This window comes from Scyliorhinus torazame, chromosome 18 (genome assembly GCF_047496885.1).
Source record: "Scyliorhinus torazame isolate Kashiwa2021f chromosome 18, sScyTor2.1, whole genome shotgun sequence".
NCBI classification, from domain to species: Eukaryota; Metazoa; Chordata; class Chondrichthyes; order Carcharhiniformes; family Scyliorhinidae; genus Scyliorhinus; species Scyliorhinus torazame.
This window is the reverse complement of record NC_092724.1, coordinates 159,177,161-159,204,887: the sequence shown is the minus strand read 5'-3', so window position 1 is coordinate 159,204,887 and position 27,727 is coordinate 159,177,161. Positions and strand designations below refer to the sequence as shown.

The following is a 27,727-nucleotide window of genomic DNA, read 5'->3' as shown; positions in this document are numbered from 1 at the left end:
GTAACATGACCTGCCAACTCTTGTACTCAATACCCCTTCCGATGAAGGAAAGCATGCCGTATGCCTTCTTGACCACTCTATCGACCTGCGCAGCCACCTTCAGGGTACAATGGACCTGAACACCCAGATCTCTCTGTACATCAATTTTCCCCAGGGCTTTTTCATTTTACCGTATAGTTTGCTCCTGAATTGGATCTTCCAAAATGCATCACCTCGCATTTTCCAGGATTGAACTCCATCTGCCATTTCTCCGCCCAACTCTCCAATCTACCTATATTCTGTTGTATTCTCTGACAGTCCCCTTCACTATCTGCTACTCCACCAATCTTAGTGTCATCTGCAAACTTGCTAATCAGGCCACCTTGTTGTGGGTCCGGGTTTACAGAACCCCAAAGTGTTTCATGGAGTTCAGCCGACCCACAACTTTGAATAGATTGCGGTGTGGGAAGCACACGGCGTACTCTCCAGGTGTGATACAGCAATTATGGACAAATGGTTTTTAAAACAAAACAATGTTTATTCTATGAGCACAATTTAACCTTTTAAAAACAAACATTGAATATCTTAACATCCATTACTTCAAATATAACCACAAAAGACTACAACACTAAATAATCCTTCAAACTGTTCCTTTTCAAAAGACTTCAAACCTTCAAAAACAGACATGAGGTTACATTATATTTATAGTCTTTGGATTTGCAGACATCAACAGACCAGCTCGGTCTTTTCTTCCTGCAACTCTCAGCAAAACACACAGACACTCCCAGCTTTCTCCTCAAACTGAAACCAAAAGCAGAAGTGAGCTCAGCTCTCCCCACCCTCTGACATCACTTCAGTAATATGATCAGCTCCATTTCTTAAAGGTACATTGCTTAAACATCCATTTCTTAAAGGTCCTCTCACATGACAACCTATACATTCCTCCAGATCATTTATGTATATCACAAACAACAGTGGTCCCAGCACGCATCCTGTGGAACACCAGTAGTCACAGTTCTCCATTTTAAGAAACTCCCTTCCACTACTACTCTCTGTCTCCTGTTGCCCAGCCAGTTCTTTATCCATCTAGCTAGTACATCATGGACCCATGAGACTTCACTTTCTCCATCAGCCTACCAATCAAATGCCTTACTGAAGTCCATGTATATGACATCTACAGCCCTTCCCTCATTAATCAACTTTGTTACTTCCTCAAAGAATTCTATTAAGTTGGTAATAAAACCATGCACAAAACTGCACAAAACCATGTTGCCAGTCTTCTGGCACTATTCCTGTAGACAAAGATGACTTAAAGATCAAAACCAAAGGCTCAGCAATCTCCTCCCTAGCTTCCCAGAGAATCCTAGGATAAATCCCATCCGGCCCAGGGGACTTATCTATTTTCACACTTTCCAGAATTGCTAACACCTCCTCCTTATGAACCTCAAGCCCTTCTAGTCTAGTAGCCTGAATCTCAGTATTCTCCTCGACAACATTGTCTTTTTCCTGTGTGAATACTGACGAAAAATATTCATTTAGCACCTCTCCTATCTCCTCGGACTCCAAGCACAACTTCCCACTACTGTCCTTGACAGGCCCTACTCTTACCCTAGTCATTTGTTTATTCCGGACATATCTATAGAAAGCTTTAGGGTTATCCTTGATCCTACCTGCCAAAGGCTTCTCATGTCCCTTCCTGGCTCTTAGCTCTCTCTTTAGGTCCTTCCTGGCTAACTTGTAACTCTCGAGTGCCCTAACTGAACCTTCATGTCTCATCTTTACATAAGCCTCCTTCTTCCTCTTGACAAGTGTTTTGACTGCTTTAGTAAACCACGGTTCCCTTGCTCGACCACTTCTTCCCTGCCTGACAGGTACATATTTATCAAGGACATGCAGTCGCTGTTCCTTGAACAAGCTCCACATTTCCATTTTGCCCATCCCCTGAAGCTTTCCTCTCCATCCGATGCATCCTAAGTCTTGCCTCATCGCATCATAATTGCCTTTCCCCCAGATATAACTCTTGCCCTGCGGTATATACCTATCCCTTTCCATCACTAAAGTAAATGTAATCGAATTGTGGTCACTATCACCAAAGGGCTCACCTATGAAATGAAATGAATGAAATGAAAATCGCTTATTGTCACAAGTAGGCTTCAAATGAGGTTACTGTGAAAAGCCCCGAGTCGCCACATTCCGGCGCCTGTTCGGCGAGGCTGTTACGGGAATCGAACCGTACTGCTGGCCTGCCTTGGTCTGTTTCCAAAGCCAGCAATTTAGCCCTGTGCTAAACAGTCCCTCACCCTACCTACCTCCAAATCGAACACCTTTCCTGGTTCATTACCCAGTACCAAAACCAATATGGCCTCGCCTTTCGTTGGCCTATCTACATACTGTGTCAGGAAACCCTCCTGCACACATTGGACGAAAACGGACCCATCTAAAGTACTCGAACTATAGCGTTTCCAGTCAATATTTGGAAAGTTAAAGTCCCCCATAACAACTACCCTGTTGCTTTCGCAAATCCTATTTGCAATCCTTTCCTCTCCATCTCTGGAACTTTTCGGAGGCCTATGGAAAACCCCTAACAGGGTGACCTCTCCTTTCCTGTTTCTCACCTCAGCCCATATTACCTCAGTAGACGAGTCCTCATCAAACGTCCTTTCTGCCACCGTAATACTGTCCTTGACTAACAATGCCATCCCTCCCCTTCTTTTACCACCTTCCCTGTGCTTACTGAAATATCTAAACCCCGGCACCTGCAACAACCATTCCTGTCCCTGCTCTATCCATGTCTCCGAAATGGCCACAACATCGAAGTCCCAGGTACCAACCCATGCCGCAAGTTCACCCATCTTATTCCGGATGCTCCTGGCATTGAAGACACACTTTAAACCACCTTCCTGCCTGCCAGTACACTCCTGCAACTCTGGTCCAGGTGTAGACCATCCCGTTTGTAGAGGTCCCACCGACCCCAGAATGAGCCCCAATTATCCAGAAATCTGAAACCCTCCCTCCTGCACCATCCCTGTAGCCACGTGTTCAACTCCTCTCTCTCCCTATTCCTCGTCTCGCTATCACGTGACATGGGTAACAACCCAGAGATAATAACTCTGTTTGTCCTAGATCTAAGCTTCCACCCTAGCTCCCTGAATTCCTGCCTTACATCCCTATCCCTTTTCCTACCTATGTCGTTGGTACCGATGTGGACCACGACTTGGGGTTGCTCCCCCTCCCCCTTAAGGATCCCAAAAACACGATCCGAGACATCACGCACCCTGGCACCTGGGAGGCAATACACCAACCGCGAGTCACTCTCGTTCCCACAGAATGTCCTATCTATCCCCCTAACTATGGAGTCTCCAATGACTAATGCTCTACTCCTCTCCCCCCTTCCCTTCTGAGCAACAGGGACAGACTCTGTGCCAGAGACCTGTACCCCATGGCTTACCCCTGGTAAGTCGTCCCCCCCCCGCCCCAACAGTATCCAAAGTGGTATACTTGTTGAGGGGAACGACCACAGGGGATCCCTGTACTGACTGCTTCCTCCCAGCCCCTCTCACCGTCACCCATCTATCTTTATTCTTCGGAGTAACTACATCCCTGAAGCTTCTATCTATGACCATGTCACCAGACTGTAATGAGACCTGGATGGTGTATCAACGACGCGTAAGAGAGCGAATTCCATCAACGCCTCCATCATATCCTTTGGATTCAGTGGGAGGACCATTGAACAAATGTTTCACAAATATTCAGGCAAAATTCCTTAAAAATCAATTTTGATGAACTGGATACTGTGTTAAGATGGCTGAAAAACATCTCCGCTGCCAGGTCCTGGTTTTCTCAACTCTCAAATGGCCAATGTTCCGTGCGAGGACAAAAAAAAAACACTTCAAAGACACTCTGAAGCTCTCCTTGAAGAGCAGCATTGTCGTTAATGACTGGGAGCTGCTTGCTCTCAATTATTCAAAATTCTGACAACTTGTCCATCAACTGCACCATGCTTTTGAGTCACAACGTGTTATTGAATGGTGGAAGAGAAGGAAAGAAAAGGAAACAAATTCTGCACTCTGGATTCCACGATCTCATGGGAAATCCTGCCCCATTGTGCCCAAAGATTTGTGGGTCAGAAATCAGCCTGCTGTCACATGAAGGGCGAGGGCAGAAACTCACAACCCTGAGTAAAAGCCATCCTTGAATCGAGGGACATCTAATGAAAATGAATTCCAACAGGTAATAGCGTGATTGCCTGACCTTTATTCAAATCTCCCTTTGATGAGTAACATTACGGTACGGTGGAATAAAATATTTTTTTTGTAAATTTAGACGACCCGATTTTTTCCTCCCAATTAAGGGGCAATTTAGCATGGCCAATCCACTTAACCTGCACATCTTTGGGTTGTGGGGGTGTAGCCCACACAGATACGGGGAGAATGTGCAAACTCCACACGGACAGTGACCCAGGGCCGGGATTCGAACCCGGGTCCTCAGTGCCGTAACCCCAGCGCTAGCCACTGCGCCACCGTGCTGTCCGGATATAAAATTCTTTTAAAAATATTTTTACTGAAAACTCTTTCATTATAACAAAATAACATAATAATATACTATAAAATAAATGCATCAAGTCACAACGTAAAAGAAGTACAATCAACAATCAAGAACACATCCAATTTTAACCCTCCAATATTAAAAGAAACCCCCTTAACAACTGACAGTGACAAACTCTTTGAAAAGGAAATGAATGGCTGCCATCTTAAGTAGAACCCTTGTACCGACCCCCTAATAGTGTTCTTGACAGTCTCCAAATGTGGTCACCCAACGAGGCTGAGGCACTGGGTGGAGTAGGACGCCTCCATCCAAGCAGAACGCGCCTCCGGGCTAATAATGAGGCAAAGGTAAGGACATCTGCCTTCACCCCTGTCCGATACCCAAAAAATGGCCATCAGCAGACAAGGCTCCAGTTCAACATTAAGAATCTCTGACATGGTATTGAAGAAGGAGATCCAAAAGCTCAATGACTTGGGACACGACAAGAACGTATGAGTATGGTTAGCCAGCCCGAGAACATCACTCACACCAGTCATCTATCCCGAAGAAAACCCACTCATCCTCGCCTTGGTAAGATGAGCCCTGTGCACCATCTTGAACTGGATCAAACTGAGCCAAGCACAGGAGGACGTGGAGTTGACCCTGAGAAGAGCCTCGCTCTTCATCCAGAATAGGATCAGTTCACCCTCCCATTTCACCTTCACCTCATTCACAGAGCCAACTCCGCTGATAGGAGCTGGCTCTGGCCGTAAATACCTGAAATACTCTGCTCACCAGACTCAGCCAAAGATATAATCCTGTCCAACTGGGAGAACAATGCTGCCAAGGGAAAAGAAGAAAAAGTCTTACGCAAAAAAACTGCAAATCTGGAAATATCTAAACAAATTGGTCTGAAGGAGTTGAAATTTTTCTGACAGCTCCTCAAAGCTGGCAAACCTTTCCTCCACAAACACCTCTCCAACCCTCTCTAAATCCTTCCCCTCCGTGACCTAAATGTTGAATCTAAGCCTACTGGCACAAAGAGATTATTACTGTCTGAACTGCTTCCAATTTCTGAGGGCGCGATTCTCCAGAAATATTTCTAAGTGTGGTAGCAAGCGGGAACTGCTGTGAGCTTCCCGGCGCTCAGCCTGGCAAGGCTGGGAACACTATTCAATGTTAATTGGTCCATTTAACGAGGCCCCATGGGCTTCACATCGCAAGTGAAGGCACGCCAGCCGATTTTCCAGGAACGTGCCCCCCACTAACAAGGTTCAGCAGCATTTAAAGAGCACTTGCACAGCCAACCCCACTCAGCTCACAGCCATGGCGCCGAGAAGACCGGTCCCATGATTTGGAGATGAAGAACTGGGGAGGCTCCTAGATGTGGTGGAGGACAGGAAGGAAGTCCTGTTCCCCCGAGGGTCCCGGAGGATGAGCCACAGGGCAGTGAATGTGGCCTGGGACGAAGTGGCAGCGGCCCTCAGCTCAGGAAGGACTGACCTCCAGTGTTGTAAGAAGGTCAACGACCTACACAGGGCAGCACATTTCACCCCCTAAGGCCTTTCCGCCCCCATGCGAGCATCCACTCCCCAACCCTCCGTTTAATTTGATTTGATTTATTATTGTCACATGTAGTAGTATACAGTGAAAAGTATTGTTTCTTGCATGCTGTACAAATAATGCATTCCGAACATAGGGAAGGAAGGAGAGACTGCAGAATATAATGTTACAGTTATAGCAAGGTGTAGAGAAAGGATCAATTTAATACGAGGTAGGTCCATTCAAAAGTCTGATGGCAGTAGGGAAGAAGCGGTTCTTGAGTCGGTTGGTACGTGACCTCAAACTTTGGTATCTTTTTTGTGATGGAAGGAGGTGGAAGAGAGTATGTCCGGGGTGAGTGGGGTCTTTAATTATGCTGGCTGCCTTTGAGGCAGCGGGAATTACAGATAGAGTCAATAGATGGGAGGCTGGTTTGCGTGATGGACTGGGCTACATTCACAACCTTTTGTAGTTTCTGGCGGTCTTGGGTGGAGCAGGCTCCATACCAAGCTGTGATACAACCAGAAATAATGCTTTCTATGGTGCATCTGTAGAAGTTGGTGAGGGTCGTAGCTGACATGCCAAATTTCCTCAGTCTTCTGAGAAAGTAGAGTCGTTGGTGGGCTTTCTTAACTATAGTGTTGGCATGGGGGGACCAGGACAGGCTGTTGGTGATCTGTACACCTAAGAACGTGAAGCTCTCGAACATTTTTACTTCGCTCCCATTGATGTAGACAGGGGCATGTTCTCCACTACGCTTCCTAAAGTCGACGATAATCTCCTTTGTTTTGTTGACATTGAGGGAGAGATTATTGTCGTTGCACCAGTTCACCAGATTCTCTATCTCATTCCTGTACTCTGTCTCGTCATTGTTCGAAATCCGACCCACTGCGGTGGTGTCATCAGGAAATTTGAAGATCGAGTTGGAGGGGATTTTGGCCACACAGTCATAGGTATATAAGGAGTATAGTAGGGGGCTGAGGACACAGCCTTGTGGGGCACCGGTGTTGAGGATGATCGTGGAGGAGGTGTTGTTGCCTACCTTTACTGATTGTGGTCTGTGGGTTAGAAAGTTCAGGATCCAGTCACAGAGGGAGGAGCCGAGGCCAAGGCCACGAAGTTTGGAGATGAGTTTCGTAGGAATGATGGTGTTGAAGGCTGAGCTGTAGTCGATAAATAGGAGTCTGACATTGGTGTCCGTGCAGGCCCCAACCCTCCCTTCGCCCTCCCCCTCCATCCAAACAGCTCCCCAATCCTTCCTTCAGCACGCAGCCACCACTGTGAACCACGGATGCGACTACTGATGCCCCCTCTGAGACTCCGCAGGGGAAGCTCCCACAGTCACTGGACGAGGGCCCAAACTGGCGGAAGGGTGCCCGACATAAGAATCATCATGACCTTCGAGGAACGGGCCCTGGAGGTGACAGGGGAGGCTGAGGATGGAGCGGTCACCAATGTGGATGTCGGTGCACACCCAGGTGGTGAGGATCCACCGAGCCCCACCCAGAGGAACGCGTGTTGTTATTGCCATACACACTGACACATCCTTCCCACTGATCACATGTCCATTCTCCCGAAGATCCTCCAGCCGAAGGCGCCGGCCCATCCGGGGTGGCCCTCTCCCCTGCCTCCCACTAGACCATTTAGGAGGAGAGCCCGAGGATGCCATGATTGACGCATCACAGCTGTCATCTCCACCCTCCACCAGTGCAGAAACACACACCTCGGTGGTCAAGCTGCTGGGGCAAAATATAATGAGCACCACAAAGTTGCAGATGTACATAAGGTGGAGGCAGTAACTCCCAGGCGAGACAGCAGTCGGAGGTCTGCTGGTTCCCAGGACCCAACTAGGTCACAGCCAGATGCTGAGCCCATGGACCATGCTATTCCAGAGCTGATAGATCTGTTGGGGAGCAGCTGTGACATTCAGAGAGAGATGTCAGCGACGCTCCAGCAGGTGCATAGTCGTTTGGAGGAGTCCCAGAGGCTACGGCCGCAGGAGATGTCGCCAGCAATACATGTCACTGAGGCCAATACTGCTCGGGTGGCGACAGCAGTGGAGAGCCTGGTGCACGATGTCGGTAGCATGAGTGAAGGTGTCCAAGGCATGGAGCAGTTGATGACTGCTGTGGCTGAGGGCCTCAGTAGACTGTCCGTCTTGCTGTGGCCCTCTGGCACCAGAGCTCCCAGAGGACACCTGCCACGGGGATTGAAGGCCACAGGAAGTGGTAAGCAGCTGGCTGCCTCCACCTCCGATGCGCATCCTGGGGACACACCCCGACGTAGCAGTAGAGCTAGGAAGGCTGAGTACGTTGAGGATCAGTGAGGGCACTGATGGAGGGAGGGCAGGGCGTAGGTAGGGGGTGAGGGGAGGTGTATGGGGGGTGAGGAGAGTGGGGCGGCATCTTCGGGAGAGTGGGACATTTTTGCACATCTGTGACACATTATAAACCCTTCACCACAATCAGTGTCGCTTCTGTCACTTTCGTTCGCAATGCGGGCTGACCTCCAAACCATTGGCCCATCACTCCAGGTATCCCCCTCCCCAGGCACAACGCGTGCAGTTGATGGGTGTGAGTGGGGGTGTGGGTAAGGTAGCGATGATGGGCCAGGCCACATCCTAAGTGAAGCGGGCAAATATGAGGGATCCCTAGCCCTCCGGGCTTGCCGGACCTTCGCCGCTGCTGCCTGTCCCGCAGCCTCTGGCTGGTCTGCGACCATCCCCAGGCACGTCCTCATGCCCCTGCTGGTCCAGCGCCTCCTCATCATCCTCGTCCTCCTCCTCGGAGATGGGCACATGTTCCTCATCCCCAACCTCCAGCACGTTGCCCTGTTGCTGTACCATTTTGTGTAGGACACAGCAGACAATCACAAAGCGTGCGACACTCCTGCAGGGCATCACAGAAGCAGCCGAGGCATCGGAACTGCATTTTGAGCAGTCCAATGCACCACTCAATGATAGCCCGGGTGGCTACGTGGGCCTCGTTGTATTGGGTCTGCGCTTTGATCTCTGGCCTCCATACTGGCGTCATTAGCCAGGTCTTCAGAGGGTATCCCTTACCCCCCAAGGGCCAGCTTCCCATCCTGGGGTGGTCCTCGAAGAGGCCAGGGATGTCTGACTGCCCCAGGATGTAACTGTCGTGCATATTCCCTGGGAAGTGTGCACACACGTGCATGATCTTCATGTGGTTGTCACACACAAGCTGTATGTTCAGTTCCACTCCCTGAACATTCAACTCAATCTCGCGAGACGTTGCAAGGAGAATCCCGCCCACAATATGCGGGATCACCTTTTAGCAAATCTGTATATCAGAGCGAGGCAGCACGCCTCTCTCTAATGTGCAGATTCCCAAGGTACCTGAGGCTTTGGGATTCAATCCCTTCGCCTTGGGCACCTCGGATGAGGGTCGTTTGGGACTGGTCGCCACAAACAGGGACCAGATGGAATGGCACTCGTGGGGGTCTCCAAGGGGATCGGAGCCCCCAGCTGCATGCCATTTGGGTATCCTGGCATTGCCAGCTTGGCACCCTGACAGTGCCAGGTGACACTGCCAGGGTGCCAAGCTGTCATTTTTTGTGTGCGCACGATCGTGGCGGAGTTGCCCAGTGTGGGTGGGGGGCGGGGGACCCCCGTTGCATTCGGGCTGGGGGGGGGCGGTTTGGGATTCTTTTCGAGGCCTAGGAGATCAGCTCCCCATTGTAAAAAAGTAAAGATCGGGGCTATGTGCGGCCTCGGCACGCGTTCCTCATTTAGGCCACTTATTTAAAGCGAGCGCCGGGAAACATGCAACTAAATTCACTCGCTCAGGAACTTTGTTCCCTTTTGGAAAGATTGCGCTCATAGTCTCCCAAGCGGAGAATCTCACCCATAAAGTGTCTACAGGCTACTGCTGCAAGTTTACATGTCTTTTCCCTTGGGAATGCCCACAAGCCAACTTTATACTTCCAGCATTTTCAGATTATTACCATTGAAAATAACATGCTTCATGATGTGTAAGTCCCCTCATACCCATGCGCTTCTCATCAAGTGTGGGAGAAAATGGAATTTGCAGATTATATTGCATCACTGTGGCTAAAACATTTGGCTAATAATATACATTGCTGCCAAATGAATAGTAGAGAAGAATTCCTAGAAGCAGCCAACATAAGCCCGGATGAGGAGCATAAAATGTGCTGTTGCCACAGTTTTGAAAGAAGGTTGGTTTGAGTTTTAAAGTTGAATATTCTGCTGGTAACATTGCCACATTCTGCATGACATTCTTTAAGCACATGTTTACTGTTAGTTAGAATTCAATATACACTGATTGGGGAGTAGCACACACTTAAAATAACTGAGGAAAACAGGTGGATTAAAGCCATGTGAACCTCTGCTACTCCGCATCTAATGACATACTTTGTTTTGCAGCTTCAGGGTTTATGCCAGCCTGTTTTCTCCAGCCAGGAGTCTTGGGACTGCTTATCTCGCTAGAGCACCTTTTTTTATGTACTTAGCATGGAGAGGTATCACTGCTGGAAAATAGATCATTTCACGCTTTCTGTAATGGCACCGTGTACTTTACTACTAATGGAAAATTAAAGCTGTGCCATAGATTGAAGGGATGAAGACGGAGCTCCCCATTCCGCAGGGTCTCTGATCTCAGCTGTAACTATCTTGGGAGATGTCTGGTGGAGGCCAAGGGCTGGTACTGTGCAGGAGGAGGAAATTGAAGAGTGCTATTGCTAGTTCAATCTCAACACTGGGTCAAGAGCCAAAAGCTTTCCTGATTTCTCAGCCAGAACTGGTACATGGCCTGCAGGGTCAGAACAAGGTGAGGAGAAAAGATGTGTTTGAAAAATCTAGTCGATTTGAAAGAGATGCCAATCTATCTCATTTAATAGTTGGAAGTTGTGCTAAGTCAGCAGCTTGCAATGAAGTCACCTCAAAATACAGTGATTCATTTTCAATTTTTCACATTTTAAATGTAGTTTATGAAAACCTGCTGTTGAGAGTGGTTTAACTTGGAGCAACTGAAGTACATGTTCTGTCTCCGGTGCCGAAATAAAATTTCGGAGGTAGTTAGTTGATTGTGAAAACCTGCACTTGCCTAATAAAAACAGAAACAGCCCAGCACAAAAACTCAAACATTCCTTGGCATAAATGGCAGAAGTTTCACCTGCTGTTTCATTTCAGAATAAACCTTCTCAGAATTCAGCTCCACCTGTCTCTTGAATTCTTCCAAAGCTGCATCTGCCTTCTGGGCTTGGAGCTTCTGCATCTCGGTCACCCTGGTCAGTTGGTCTTCTTTTTCACTAAATAAGCATAAATATTTCAGTAATATACTGTTTATAGGCACCTTAAGTCTCACAGAATAAACCCACCATTAAACTTATCTTCATGTAATAAAACGTTGTGTCAGATGAGATTCAAACCAGAAATGCTGCTCTCCCAGAGAAGTGTTATCTTTCTGAAGAACAGAGGCTCTCTCTGCCCAGGTGCCGGTAGAAGATCCCTGGCACTATTCAAACAAGAACCAGAAATATTCGGCAGGTATCACTGCCAACACATCTTTCAACTAACGACCAGAACAAATTGCCTGGGTGTTTAGCTCACTGCTGGGCTTCAGTACTCTGTTACATCATCCAACTGTCTCAGCTCATCTGCTGCCACTCATTATGCCTTCATTCCCTCTAGACTTGACCATCCAAATGTACTCCTGGCTGATCTCCCACAGTCCACCCTCCTTAAACTTGGGCCACCTGTTATGGCCACCTGGTCAGCACTCAACAAAGGTTAAGATATTGAACCAGGGTGACTTCCGGGTGCGGCGATGACCAGCTAAGTCGCATGTTTCGGCAGCTCCCGGTGGAACGGACTTTTGGGCTCTTAATAGGAGCCCCAACGGCAATTTTAACGGCTAAAAACACTGTGCGGTAAACCAGAAGGGAATCCCCCCAGGACACGGATGGAAAAAGGAGAGGAAAGTGGCCAGATTGCGGTGGATCCTCTAGAGCAGCGGCAAGGAAGGCAAGCACAAAGCAAGATGGCGTCGGAAGGTGGCAGTTTAATATGGAGCCCTGACCAACAAGAGTTCCTGCGGCGCTGCGTGGAAGAACTTAAAAAGGAGATGAAGAAGGAGCTGTTGGCCCCGATATTACAGGCGATTGAAGGGCTAAAGGAGGAGCAAAAGACCCAGGAGCAGGAGCTTCGGGTCGTGAAGGCAAAGGCTGCTGAGAATGAGGACGAAATACAGGGCCTGGTGGTGAAGACAGAGATGCACGAGGCACAACACAAAAGGTGTGTGGAAAGGCTGGAGGTGCTGGAGAATAATGCGAGGAGGAAGAATTTAAGGATTCTTGGTCTTCCCGAAGGTGCAGAAGGGGCAGACGTCGGGGCATATGTGAGCACGATACTTCACTCGTTAATGGGATTGGAGGCCCCGACGGGCCCATTGGAGGTGGAGGGAGCTTATCGAGTTATGGCGCGAAGACCGAGGGCTGGAGAAATTCCTCGAGCCATAGTGGTGAGATTTCTCCGATACAAGGACAGAGAGATGGTCCTCAGATGGGCAAAGAAAACCCGGAGCAGTAGGTGGGAGAACGCGGTGATCCGCGTATATCAAGATTGGAGTGCGGAGGTGGCGAGAAGGAGGGCAAGCTTTAATCGGGCCAAGGCGGTGCTGCACAAAAGGAAGGTTAAATTTGGAATGCTGCAGCCGGCAAGACTGTGGGTCACACATCAAGGGAAACACCACTACTTTGAAACGGCAGAAGAGGCGTGGACATTTATTGTCGATGAGAAACTGAAATAAGCGGGCTAGAAAAAGAACGTTTGGGACAAAGTGGTGGGGTGAAGGGGGGGGAGAAAAGGGGGAAGAGATGATTTCCCAAGTTGTTAAACCTGTGACCCTGTAACTTTTCTCTCTTCCCCATGTCGTGGGGGAGGGAGGATGAGGAGCTGGGGGCGCCGGCCATTGGGGGTGGGGCCAAATGGGAAATGCGGGCTTTGTTCCCGCGCTATGGTAATCATGGCGGGAACAGGGTAGCAGGAAGGAGGGGGCGTCGCACAGTGGGGGCCGAGGTCACGGGGGGAAGCCGAGGTCGGCCAGAGTTTGCTCACTTCTGGGAGCAACATGGGGGGTGCAATTACGCTAGAAAAGGATCTAGCGGGGGGGGGGGGGGGGGGGGGGGGGGTTAACTGGGTTGCTGCTGCTGGGGAGAAGGGGGAGCTGGTATGGGGTGGGGTGGTCGGGGCGGGAGGGCGCCGTTGGGGGGAGAAACGGGTGGGAACCGGGTGAGGAGCTGGATTGAAAAAGGAGATGACTAGTCGACAAGGGGGGGGGGGTGGTAAAGAGCCCCCCAACCCGGCTGATCACGTGGAATGTGAGAGGGCTGAACGGGTCGATTAAGAGGGCACGGGTACTTGCACACCTAAAGAAACTTAAGGCAGATGTGGTTATGCTACAGGAGACGCATCTGAAACTGATAGACCAGGTCAGACTACGCAAAGGATGGGTGGGGCAGGTGTTTCATTCGGGGCTAGACGCAAAAAATAGGGGGGTGGCTATATTAGTGAGGAAGCGGGTAATGTTTGAGGCAAAGACCATAGTGGCGGATAGTGGGGGCAGATACGTGATGGTGAGTGGCAGATTGCAAGGGGAGGCGGTGGTTTTAGTGAACGTATATGCCCCGAACTGGGATGATGCCAATTTTATGAGGCGTATGTTGGAACGCATCCCGGACCTAGAGGCGGGAAAGTTGGTAATGGGTGGAGATTTTAATACGGTGCTAGACCCAGGGCTGGATAGATCGAGGTCCAGGACCGGAAGGAGGCCAGCTGCAGCTAGGGTGCTCAAGGACTTTATGGAGCAGATGGGAGGAGTAGACCCCTAGAGATTTAGTAGACCTAGGAGTAAGGAGTTTTCGTTTTTCTCCTATGTCCACAAAGTTTATTCACGGATAGATTTTTTTGTTTTGGGAAGGGCACTGATCCCGAAGGTGACGGGGACGGAGTACACGGCTATAGCTATCTCGGACCACGCTCCACATTGGGTGGACTTGGAGATAGGGGAGGAAAAAGAACAGCACCCACCCTGGAGAATGGACATGGGATTATTGGCAGATGAAGGGGTGTGTTTAAGGGTGAGGGGGTGTATTGAAAGGTACTTGGAACTCAATGACAATGGGGAGGTTAAGGTGGGAGTGGTCTGGGAGGTGTTGAAGGCAGTGGTTAGAGGGGAGCTGATATCTATCAGGGCACATAAAAGGAAAGCAGGAGGGTAGGGAAAGGGAGCGGTTGTTGAAAGAACTTTTGAGGGTGGACAGACAATATGCGGAGGCACCGGAGGAGGGACTGTACAGGGAAAGGCAAAGGCTACATGTAGAATTTGACTTGTTGACTACGGGTAATGCAGAGGCACAATGGAGGAAGGCACAGTGTGTACAGTACGAATATGGGGAGAAGGCGAGCAGGTTGCTGGCCCACCAACTGAGGAAAAGGGGAGCAGTGAGGGAGATAGGGGGGGGTGAGAGATGAGGAGGGAGAGATGGAGCGGGGAGCGGAGAGAGTGAATGGAGTGTTCAAGGCATTTTATGAAAGATTATATGAAGCTCAGCCCCCGGAAGGGAAGGAGAGAATGATGTGCTTTCTGGATCAGCTGGAATTTCCTAAGGTGGAGGAGCAGGAGAGGGCGGAACTGGGAGCACAGATTGAGACGGAGGAAGTAGTGAAAGGGACTGGGAGCATGCAGGCGGGGAAGGCCCCGGGACCAGACAGATTCCCAGTGGAATTTTATAGGAAATATATGGACTTGCTGGCCCCGCTACTGATGAGAACCTTTAATGAGGCTAGGGAAAGGGGGCAGCTGCCCCCGACTATGTCAGAGGCAACGATATCGCTCCTCCTAAAGAAGGAAAAAGACCCGCTGCAATGCGGGTCCTATAGGCCCATTTCCCTCCTGAATGTGGATGCTAAGATTCTGGCCAAGGTAATGGCAATGAGAATAGAGGAATGTGTCCCGGGGGTGGCTCTTGAGGACCAAACTGGGTTTGTGAAGGGGAGACAGCTGAACACGAATATACGGAGGCTGCTAGGGGTAATGATGATGCCCCCACCAGAGGGGGAAGCGGAGATAGTGGTGGCGATGGATGCCGAGAAAGCATTTGATAGAGTGGAGTGGGATTATTTGTGGGAGGTGCTGAGGAGATTTGGCTTTGGAGATGGGTATATCAGATGGGTACAGTTGCTGTATAGGGCCCCGATGGCGAGCGTGGTCACGAATGGACGGGGGTCCGATTATTTTCGGCTCCATAGAGAGACGAGGCAGGGATGCCCTCTGTCCCCGTTATTGTTTGCACTGGCGATTGAGCCCCTGGCCATAGCATTGAGGGGTTCCAGGAAGTGGAGGGGAGTACTCGGGGGGGGGGGGGGGGGGGGGGGGGAGAAGAACACCGGGTATCTCTGTATGCGGATGATTTGTTGTTGTATGTGGCGGACCCGGCGGAGGGGATTATTGTAATTGGTTATTGTAATTCCTTGCACACTCAGGATTGTTCAACAACTGTTGCCCAGTCACAAAATCACATCTAACAATAGACATTATGTTGACTTTTGCAAGTGTGGGCTGGTTAAGTATGGTCAGTACTTTGCCTATTACGAACAATCATAACAGGCCGTTTGATATGATCCACCATCACTAGGACAAGCAGCCCGCATACCTGGCCTCTGTTGCATAGCCAGAGTACAATGATGTCAAGGAGATAGAATTAGGTAATGGATCTCCGCTGCATCAGGAATTCCCATTTTCAAGACTCAGGAGGAGTTCAATGTAATGGTGAAGGCTGGTACATCTAAAGACATGAGGTGCATCGCCCTCCAGGGGATTGCAAATAGGCCCCACTATGAGGGTCCAAGTGAGGGAAACATCCTGCATACGCAAAGGATTGTTTGTTTGAGGGGGGACTCCAAGGGGTATCAGGGAGGGGAGTCACGGCCAACCTCCTTCCTGGACAGATACTATAATAAACCTGTAGTGTGGCAGCTCTTCATTAGTACCATTAGTCAAATTAAACATCCCCTTGCTGATCTCACTAACTAGTGAAATTAGTGTGGGGTGATTTAGAGTACACAATTCATTTTTTCCAATTAAGAGGTAATTTAGCGTGGCCAACCCACGAACCCTGCACATCTTTGGGTTGTGGGGGTAAAACCCACGCAGACACGGGGAGAATGTGCAAACTTCACCTGGACAGTGACCCAGATCGAACCTGGGACCTTGGCGCCATGAGGCAGCAGTGCTAACCACTGCGCCACCGTGCTGCTCTGGGATGATGCATTCCTAGCATAAACAAAAGGAACATGGCCTCTGGATTTGAGAGGCCATTATTTTGTACATCTAGTTGGTATACTGATTGGATGGAGTTGAGGGCAATTACAGCAAGGAGAATTGTCTCACAATTTTGACCTTGGTGGTTCATGATAACACAGAAGGTCTTGGAAACCAATAGCTAATAGCTTCCTAAAGCAGAATGCATCTGTCTGGATCCATGATTCTGCCAACAATGGTTAGCTTTTATCTCAGCCTACATAATGGTGGGATGTTATAATTGCCATCACAAGGTACTATGGTCGAAGGGCCTAGCACAATATGCATCTGCGGACATCGGATAAGAACAGGACTGGGTTCAGCTGTAATGGTTCCCATAGTTGAATATGATGTTCATCAGTATTATCACATAACCCTAAATGTCATTGTCATGATATTCAGGTAAACATCATGGTGCAAACGGACCAATCAATACACACACAACACCACAGCCAATCACAGGCAAGAGCATACACACTATAATACGGGGAACACAACACTTCCCGGGGATTCCAGCAGGAGACAGCTCAGGGCACACAGCTCACAGCAAGCCACTCAGACATCCACCATGTGCTGAGTGTCACTCCAAGATAGTGTTAGGAATAGGTCCACAGATTCAAGGGTTATGATCGAACCACAGTAACCAGTTTACCACTGTAAATATATGTTAGTAATAAAACTGAGTTGTACCATTCGCAACCGTGTTGGTTCGTCTGTGTAGCAGAGCACCCAACACATCATAGTACCAGGATTGGAACCCGGTAACTGTGAGACCTACCTATGAATCCTCAGGAATCTGCCATCCTGCGCCATGGACACCGTCAGCACGCCGCAGCCGCTACAAATCGCTGGAAACCTCGGCGTCAATTGGAAGCTGTTCAAACAGCGCTTCCAGCTTTTCCTAGAAGCCAACGAAAGGGAAAGCGCTTCGGACACCAGGAAAATCGCCCTCCTCCTCTCCACGGCAGGGCATCACGCCATCCATGTCTACAACTCCCTGGTGTTCGCGGAAGGTGAGGACAAGACCAAGTACAAGAAGGTCCTTCTCAAACTCGACCAACACTTCAGCGTCGAGGTAAACAAGAGTTTCGAGAGGTACCCCTTCCAGCAGCGCCTGCAAGGTAAGGATGAGCCCTTTCAATCATTCCTTACACACCTCCGTATTCTCGCGCAGTCCTGCGGTTACGACACCACCTCCGATTCAATGATTCGGGTCCAGATTGTTTTGGGGGTCACCTCGGGCACCCTACACCAGCAGCTCCTCAAAATTAAAGGTCTCACCCTAGCCTTCGCAATCGAAGCCTGTGTCCTTCATGAAAACGCAACCAGCCGCTACTCCAAATTTCAAGCGGCCGAATCAGCGCGGCAGGGGTCCTACGCGGCCGGATCGGCAAGGCAGGCGTCCTACGAGGCCGAACGGGTCCAGGCGATCGAGTTCTTCCCGGCCCGCGGCCCGGACGAGGGCGGACATTTTGCGCGCTTTCCGCGGCCTCCCGCGTTTGTGCGCGCCAAAAACGACGTAGACGCAGAGGGACGTGATATGCAGGCGTGCTCGACGCAAGGCCGAACTGTGCATGCGCGGTGGTGCAACGAACGCCATGACGTGCGGCAACTGCGGAGCCGCACATTTAAAGCGGGAATGTCCGGCAAACGCAGAGCGACGTGATGCGCAGGCGCGCTCGACGCAAGACCGAACTGTGCATGCGCGGTGGTGCAACGAACGCCATGACGTGCGGCAACTGCGGAGCCGCACATTTAAAGCGGGAATGTCCGGCAAACGCAGAGCGACGTGATGCGCAGGCGCGCTCGACGCAAGACCGAACTGTGCATGCGCGGTGGTGCAACGAACGCCATGACGTGCGGCAACTGCGGAGCCGCACATTTAAAGCGGGAATGTCCGGCAAACGCAGAGCGACGTGATGCGCAGGCGCGCTCGACGCAAGACCGAACTGTGCATGCGCGGTGGTGCAACGAACGCCATGACGTGCGGCAACTGCGGAGCCGCACATTTAAAGCGGGAATGTCCGGCAAAAAAAACCAATGCCTCCGCTGTGGCAAGATGGGCCACTACGCTGCCTGCTGTCGAGCAGACGCTCCCCAATTCCGACAACCTCGCAGGGGTGTGCGGACCATTCAGCCTCCTTACTACGAGTCGTGCCCAGACGATATCCAGACCAGTGACACAGACGATAGGAACCGGATGTCTCCAGGCAGGACCCGCCAGCCGTTGCAAGTGAACAGTGTCAATCCGGGTGATGAATGGTGTGCCACCCTAACGGTCAACCGATCACCGATAACATTCCGTCTGGACACTGGCGCCTCCGCCAACCTCATAGCATGGTCAGCCTTCTACGCCATGAAGGTCAGACCACCAATTTGGCCACCCCGTTGCAAGATGGTCGACTACAATGGAAACGTTATCCCGGCCATGGGATCCTGCCAGCTCCAGGTGACACACAACACATACACGGTCACACTGTCATTCGAAATAGTCGGATCATCAAAGGACTCCCTGCTAGGCGCACAGGCATGCAAGGTTCTCCACCTCGTGCAGCGGGTCCACGCTCTGTCTCCAGAAGGCACATCAGACTTCCCGGATGCCGAATTTAGGGCACAGCTTCAATCGCTCCTCGCCCACAACCAGGAAGCATTCAAGAGCATGGGAACACTGCCCTATACCTACAGAATACGACTCAAACCGGACGCCACCCCGGTCATTCACGCACCTCGCAGGGTCCCAGCGCCACTCAAAGACCCCCCTCAAGCAGCAGCTGCAGGATCTCCAGGACCATGGGGTGCTATCCCGGGTCACAGAGCCCTCGCCATGGGTCAGCTCCATGGTGTATGTTAAGAAGCCCTCTGGTGAGCTCCAGATCTGCATTGATCCAAAAGAGCTCAACAACAACATAATGAGGGAACACTACCCCATACCCAAACGGGAAGAGATCACGAGCGAAATGGCCCGGGCTAAAATCTTTACAAAACTGGATGCCTCGAAAGGTTTCTGGCAGATCCAACTGGATCAGTCCAGCAGGAAGCTGTGCACCTTCAACATTCCTTTCGGCAGGTTCTGCTATAACAGAATGCCATTTGGCATCATCTCGGCATCAGAGGTCTTTCACAGGATCATGGAACAGATAATAGAGGGCATTGAAGGGGTGCGTGTCTACGTCGACGACGTCATCATCTGGTCCACCACACCACAGGAGCACATCAATCGTCTCCAGCGCGTCTTTGCGCGGATACGGGAAATCGGCCTGCGCCTCAACCGAGCCAAATGCTCTTTCGGCCAAACCGAGCTGAAGTTTCTGGGGGACCACATATCCCGGTCAGGAGTGCATCCGGATGCAGACAAGGTGAACGCCATTACAGCCATGCCGCAGCCGGCAGACAAGAAAGCAGTGGTACGCTTCCTAGGCATGGTCAACCTACTGGGGAAGTTCATTCCCAACCTTGCCTCCCACATGACGGCTCTTCGCCACCTAGTCAACAAGTCCACGGAGTTCCAGTGGCTGCCCGCACACCAGAAGAAATGGGAGGAGCTCAAAATTAAGCTCACCACAGCCACTGTGGCGTTTTTCGACACATCTCGTGACACTAAAATTTCGACTGATGCCAGCCAGTCCGGCATTGGGGCGGTACTCCTACAGCGGGATGACACTGCGTCATGGGCCCCGGTCGCCTATGCCTTGCGGGCCATGACCCCCACAGAACAGCGCTACGCGCAGATCGAAAAGGAGTGCCTGGGTTTGCTAACCGGAATAGACAAGTTCCATGACTACGTGTATGGTCTCCCCCAGTTTACCGTTGAGACTGACCATCGCCCCCTGGTCAGCATCATACATAAGGACCTGAACGAAATGACCCCTCGCCTCCAGCGCATCCTACTCAAACTCAGGAGGTACGACGTCCAACTGGTCTACACCCCGGGAAAGGACCTTATCATTGCGGATGCCCTATCTAGAGCAGTGAGCACACCGCCCGACTCGGAGGGGTTCGTCTGTCAGATCGAAGCGCAGGTGGCCTTCACATCGGCAAATCTGCCAGCCGACGACTCCAGTCTGGCCCGTATTCACCGGGAGACTGCGGCTGACCCCCTTCTACAACGTGTGATGTGTCACATGATGGGAGGGTGGCTCAAAGGACAGTGCCCGCAGTTCTACAAAGTCCGGGACGACTTGGCCGTCATTGATGGTGTCCTCATGAAGCTGGACCGGATTGTGATTCCGCACAGCATGCACAAGCTGGTCCTCGACCAACTACACAAAGGCCATCTGGGGGTCAAGAAGTGCAGACGGAGGGCCCGAGAGGCGGTATACCGGCCGGGCATCAGTGATGACATTGCCAATATAGTGCTCAACTGCCCCACCTGCCAAAGGTTTCAGCCGGCGCAACCTCCTGAGACGCTTCAGCCCCATGAGCTGGTGAAGTCCCCCTGGGCGAAGGTGGGTGTGGACCTTTTTCACGCGCTCGACAGGGACTATGTAATCGTCATTGATTACTTTTCAAACTATCCAGAGGTCATACGCCTGCACGATTTGACATCGTCCGCTGTCATAAGGGCCTGCAAAGACACCTTCGCTCGCCACGGCATTCCGATTACTGTCATGTTGGACAATGGGCCCTGTTTTGCCAGCCAGGAGTGGTCATCTTTTGCTGCTTTGTATGGCTTCACACACGTGACGTCCAGCCCTCTGCATCCCCTGTCCAATGGAAAGGCGGAGAAGGGCGTTCACATCGTCAAGCGGTTCCTCTGCAAGGCTGCTGCTACCGGATCGGATTTCTGCCTAGCCCTGCTAGCCTATCGCTCGGCCCCACTAGCCATTGGCCTCTCACCAGCCCAGCTGTTAATGGGTCGGCCCTCAGGACCACTGTGACATCAATTCTGGTACCCACAACCAACCATGCTCCGGTACTGCATAGGATGCAACAGCAGCGCGTTCGTCAGAAGATGGCATATGACACACGGGCAACTGATCTTCCCGCCCTGGTGCCTGGAGACGACGTCCACATCCACCTACCAGAAGGTGGCTGGTCAGCACCTGCCGAAGTTCTCTGACACGTGGCTCCCCGCTCGTTCCTGGTTTGCATGCCTGATGGCCCCATTCGCAGGCGCAATCGCCGGGCTCTTCGCCTGCTTCCACGCTCGCTACGGGAACTTACACCGGTACCACGCCCTCCTGTTGTTCCTGATGTCGACTTTGTGGAGCTTCCTGTCGCCATGCCCAATCCGTCGTCGCCCGTGGCCAGGCCCATTCCTCAGCCGGTGGATCCTAACCCACCCTTGAGGTGGTCAACCCAAATTCGTCGCCCACCTACTAGACTGGACTGATGAGCCTGTTTGAGCATTGAACTCACTGATGCATAATACCACTGTGTTAATATGTTTCTATTTTTCCTTGTCGTTACAGGAGTTCGTTTTGGCGTTCAACATTTACCAGTCTTTTGTTTATGGTACAACCTCGTTGCGATGTCGCACCTGACATCGCCCCTTGTATATAGTTTAGCCTCATGTACATGCTGTAGATATTGCACACACACACATTCAGCTGCACTCAGTACACATCTCTATTTATAACCACATAGGCACATGTTCTTGTAAAAAAAAAGGGGGATGTCATGATATTCAGGTAAACATCATGGTGCAAACATACATACATACTGATGGACAGATCAACGGACCAATCAATACACACACAACACCACAGCCAAGAGCATACACACTATAAAACGGGGAACATAACACTTCCCGGGGAATCCCAGCAGGAGACAGCTCAGGGCACAGAGCTCACAGCAAGCCACTCAGACATCCACCATGTGCTGAGTACCACTCCAAGATAGTGTTAGAAATAGGTCCACAGGTTCAAGGGTTATGATCGAACCACAGTAACCAGTTTACCACTGTAAATATATGTTAGTAATAAAACTGAGTTGTACCATCCGCAACCGTGTTGGTTCGTCTGTGTAGCAGAGCACCCAACACATCAGTCATTAGAGGAGAGATCTGAACAACTACAGGTGCCTTTCAGTCTTCCCTATATTCTACACAATATGTAATTCCTCTTTCCAGTAGCATCATTTACAGGAGCAAGAAGTACCAACCACTCCCAGCCCATTCTCAGCCATTGTCTGTGTTGCAGAAAGACAGGATTATGCTAATGCTCAATGCAGACTGGAGTGGCTCTACTGTAACAAATGGCCAGAGAGGAAATCAATGAGTAATTCAAAGGGTATGTACAGCAAAGCGTAAACATCTAAACTGAATTCTTCATTCATGACAGCACCTTTGAAGTTGGGTTTTGCACTCTTTAATAAGAAATTAATTTGCGCACTTCCACTTCTCTAGATTCCTTCCTTTGTCTGACAGTCTGATTTTCCTTTGAAAAATCTTTTCTGCAGGGAATGGGAATGCTGCTTTGATACATTTTAAATGTAAGTGCTGCTGGCTCTTACAGTACTGCTGTTGATGTGCCATGTATTCAAATTGAAAAAAGTCAAAGCAAGGGCTCGGTGGGTCAGTTCTGAGGAAGGCAAGTATGTGGGGCAGATTAGATTGTTGTGGGTGTCTTTTCTGGTCTATATGTTCGTAAGGGTTTTGAACCTGAAAGATTGAGTGACTGACTTCCGTTGCTCCACATTTCATTTATGATTTCCAGCTTCTGCCGTATTTTGCATTTTATTCAAATTCAGATATTGCTACTGTTACTTCAAACAGCTGGGACATGCATGGCTTGGCTCCTGATATGTTGCTGTTCATGCTACTGAGTTTTTTTAGACATAGTACAAATATAGGGTTGTTCACTAACATTCTGTCACTGACTCAAGAAATGCTGCAGTACACGGAACCCCTGAATGATAGAATACTGGTCTGCAGCTGCACAGTATTCAATGGTGAGAGTTTAGTCAAGTGGATTTTGCCGCTGGAAGGAAATCCACTGTTAATTCCAATTTAATGAGAATTGTATACATGCACAGTGTAGCAGTGGAGAAACCCTGCCCTTAAGTGCTCGACCTTGTCATCTTTTTGTGGAAAGCAAGGAAAAAAGGGAACAATACAGAACTCTAACTCGGTCAACATCCCAAATCAACCAGATCATGAACTGTTGTAAATGGAGCAATAATTAAGCAAAGGATTAAAGGTGAAGGATGGGCATATTATGACTATTTGGAGATACAAAGAGTCCATGGACAACCCCCACTGCATATAAAACTATTACATGAGTGAGTGGTACAAACAACAGTCCACATGTACATCAATGGTCAATACTCATATTAAAATATTGCGCACTTATTTTTCAATCTTGAACTTTATCCAGTGTTTGACCTTTTGATTCATTGTTTTGATTTACCCACTGGATCTAAGGAAAATCTGGACGTCAATGCCTGGCTGTGGAATGTTGACCAAGATGGAATGTTGTATCACATGTCTTATTATACAACAGTTTGAAGGAATTGTTAACTTAGGTTTTTTTTATTAGTTCATGGGGTGTGGGCGTCGCAGGCTGGGCCAGCATTTATTGCCCATCTCTAATTGCCCTTGAAAGGGCATTTAAGAGTCAACCACATTGCTGTGGGTCTGGAGTCACATAGGCCAGACTAGGTAAGGATGGCAGATTTCCTTCACGACAGGATATTAGTGGCACATTATAGGTGAAAACATTTTCTATAGTTTTGACAAGATTGTTCAAGATTTAAAGAAAATATTCGTTTGGACACTGAGATTTGATGATGCCATTAGCAAGGAAGGAATTATTACCCCTCAGTCTGGGAGTGAGCTGAAATAATAGTCATTACACCAGATAATTTTGTCTGTCTTCAAATCAGCTCCTTTGCATTGTAGGTTTCAGTAATTCCTCCAAATGACTTCCATCACATGTTGTGCCAATAAAACTGGGTAAAAATCAAAACAGTGTATCCAAACTTTCTGACTTAATAATGTGAGTTTGCTGTGAGTTATTATTAAATTGGATCACAGAAGATGAGGGTTTGGGTAAACACACCAGGAGTGACTATAAAAATAATTCATAAACATCCCTGCCTGCGAACAGATACTGAGAGAATAAAGAAGTGTAGTTTTTCTCTCTCCTATTGGTAACACACATCATCAGTTCTTCTTTCTAACCCATCCCCGTTTAAAAATGGAAGATAATGAAAAACCATCAATTCCACCTTCTGCTGAAGACATCAGTTCTTGCCAGATGCAATTCTACAGGTGGTGAAAAACCTCTGACACTACTTTTAAACAGATAATCTGCATGTACCATCTTAACCAGGGGGTTTAAAGGGAGAATTACAGCTGAGCTTGGTCTTATTCTCACTCATACTGTAGCTCTGGATGATTCACCGACCAGCACCCCTAGTTATTGGGCAATTGCTGCATTCTAGGTGCCTATGTTAGGCTATCTCTGCACACCATGAAATAAAACTGGTCTGTCCAACTCAGCACTATACAGGGCCATGCCTTGTTCCATGAGGCTATCAGGAAAGCTGAGATTCCCTCATAAAAGATTGGTAAAGTAAGTTGTTGCTTATGAACATGTGATCCCAGATGCTGTACATTCATTTGCGAAAGTATTACATAAGAACATAAGAACTAGGAGCAGGAGTAGGCCATCTGGCCCCTCGAGCCTGCTCCACCATTCAATGAGATCATGGCTGATCTTTTGTGGACTCAGCTCCACTTTCCGGCCCGAACACCATAATCCTTAATCCCTTTATTCTTCAAAAAACTATCTTTATCTTAAAAACATTTAATGAAGGAGCCTCTACTGCTTCACTGGGCAAGGAATTCCATAGATTCACAACCCTTTGGGTGAAGAGTTCCTCCTAAACTCAGTCCTAAATCTACTTCCCCTTATTTTGAGGCTATGCCCCCTAGTTCTGCTTTCACCCGCCAGTGGGAACAACCTGCCCGCATCTATCCTATCTATTCCCTTCATAATCTTATATGTTTCTAGAAGATCCCCCCTCATCCTTCTAAATTCCAACGAGTACAGTCCCAGTCTACTCAACCTCTCCTCGTAATCCAACCCCTTCAGCTCTGGGATTAACCTAGTGAATCTCCTCTGCACACCCTCCAGTGCCAGTACGTCCTTTCTCAAGTAAGGAGACCAAAACTGAACACAATACTCCAGGTGTGGCCTCACTAACACCTTATACAATTGCAGCAGAACCTCCCTAGTCTTAAACTCCATCCCTCTAGCAATGAAGGACAAAATTCCATTTGCCATATTGCAGCATGTTTTTGTGACAAAACTCTATGGTGCGTTTATCTATTGAGGTAATTAAACATTTGGAGCTGTACACACACGCCATTACCCACTGTACCCCTTCTGTAAAATAAGAACAGGTTGAGCATCCCTATCTGAAATTCCAGACAACAAAAAATTCCAAAAGCCACATTTTTCGAGTGATGACATGACGTCATGAGTGGGAAATCCCACAAGCCTCAGGGCAGATTCCCAGATGATGTGCAGGTCCCAATGCGCCACACATACACAGGTACCAGCGTGCCACACATGCGCTGGTCCCAATGCGCCACACATGTGCAGGTCCCAACAACCCGCACATGAGCATTATCGCAGTATATTCCGAAATCCGAAAAATTTTCAAAATTCGATACACACTCGGCCCCAAGCATTTCGGATAAGGGATGCTCAGCCTGTATGTGATAAGAAAAAGTAGACACTAATGAAATCATGCACAAATTCATTGATATGTTAAGTTATTAATGCGAGGGAGAGTGTTCCCAGCCAGTTACACAACGACCAGTGTCTTAATATGTACTTATGCATTTTCTGGCATCACATTATTGATATTTGGCTAAGATATAGTACAAGTTTCAAGATGCATTTTTTTTTGGCAGCGACAGTAACTGGAAAATAAAGTCATTTAAGCAAAGCTGGCTGGTGCACCAGCTGGCACAGGTCCATGAGCTGTAGGCAGCATATCTGTAATTTAAGGGTATGTACCAATTTTTCTTTGTAGGCCCAAAATTTGTTGCTGGCAACATTTTATCCCTTCATAGTACAGGCCTAACAGTAACAGGCATGCTTTGTGGTCACAAAAGGAATATTGGAATAGAAACAGATTATTTAGCCCCTTGAGCTGTTCTGTTAGTCACTGAGATCATAGTTGGCCTGTGACCCTACTCAATATACCCACCTTTTCCCCAAATCCCCTAATATCTTTGGTTATCAATCTTAGATGTAAAATCTAAATTAACAATTACTCTAACATCAACCGTTTGTAGCTAGGTTCCAAACTTTTACCATAATTTGGAACAAATGTTTCCTAACTTAATTTATAGAGTATCTTACCATGGCATCAATGTATCTCCAAAAGCTTCATACGCTGAATTGCATTTGATGTAGCACTGTTGTTATTATGTCATTAAAGGCAGTAGCAATGTCACACAAGCAAACATATGAACATACGAATTAAGGGCATTAGTTGGCAGCTTGGCCCCTCGAATCTGCTCCGCCATTCATAAGATCACGGCTGATCAGATTGTAACCTCAAGTCTACATTTTTCATCTAACCCGATAACCTTTCACCACTTGCTCTTTGAGAATCTATCTACCTCTGTGATAAAAATATTCCAAGCCTCTGCTTCTACCTCCATTTGAGGAAGAGAGTTCCAAAGTCTCATGACCCTCTGAAAGAAAAAACATTCTCCTAATCTCCATCTTAAATGGGTGACCCCTCATTCTAGTTTCTCCCACAACAAGAAACATCTGTTCCAAATCCACCCTGCCAAGATCCCTCAGGATCTAATATGTTTCAATCAAGTCACCTCTTACTCTTCTAAACTCCAGCAGATACAAGCCTAGCCTGTTCAGCCTTTCCTTATAAGACACCCATCCATTCTAGATGTTACTCTGGTAAACCTTCTCTGAAGTGCTTCTAACACATTTACATCCTTCCTTAAGTAAGGTGACCAATTCTGTACACAGTACACCAGATGTGGTCTCACCAAGCCCCGTCTAACTGAAGCATAACCTCTCTAATTTTGCATTCAATTCTCCTCACAATAAACTGTATTATTCTATTAGATTTCCTAATTGCTTGCTGTATCTGTATACTAGCCTTTTGCGATTCATGCCTTAAATGCTAAACAATCTCTCAACATTTAGATAATTCTTCCTGCCAAAATGGGCAATTTTATATTGTCCCACATTATACTCCATTTGCCAGATCTTTGCCCACTTATTTAACCTATCAATATCTCTTTGTGGTCTCCTTATGACCTCTTCACAACTTTCCTATTTTTGTACCAGCAGAAAATTTTGCAACCATACTTTTGCTTCCATCACCCAAGCCATTTTTCTAAATTGTAAGAA

At 48.7% G+C, this 27,727-nt stretch overlaps 1 protein-coding gene across 10 annotated transcripts in view; it reads right to left on the bottom strand.

Annotated features, from left to right (window-relative positions):
* The window catches only part of cep112 (centrosomal protein 112), an 804,780-nt gene that overhangs the window by 339,692 nt on the left and 437,361 nt on the right, over positions 1 to 27,727 (bottom strand). For all 10 annotated transcript variants that reach the window (XR_011936273.1, XM_072483741.1, XM_072483748.1 and 7 more), the window contains one exon: positions 11,199 to 11,334. Coding sequence is in view for 9 of the 10 variants with exons in the window: in XM_072483741.1 (XP_072339842.1) it covers positions 11,199 to 11,334 (136 nt within the window). In the remaining variant the exon portion in view is untranslated. The remainder of the gene's footprint in view (positions 1 to 11,198; positions 11,335 to 27,727) is intronic.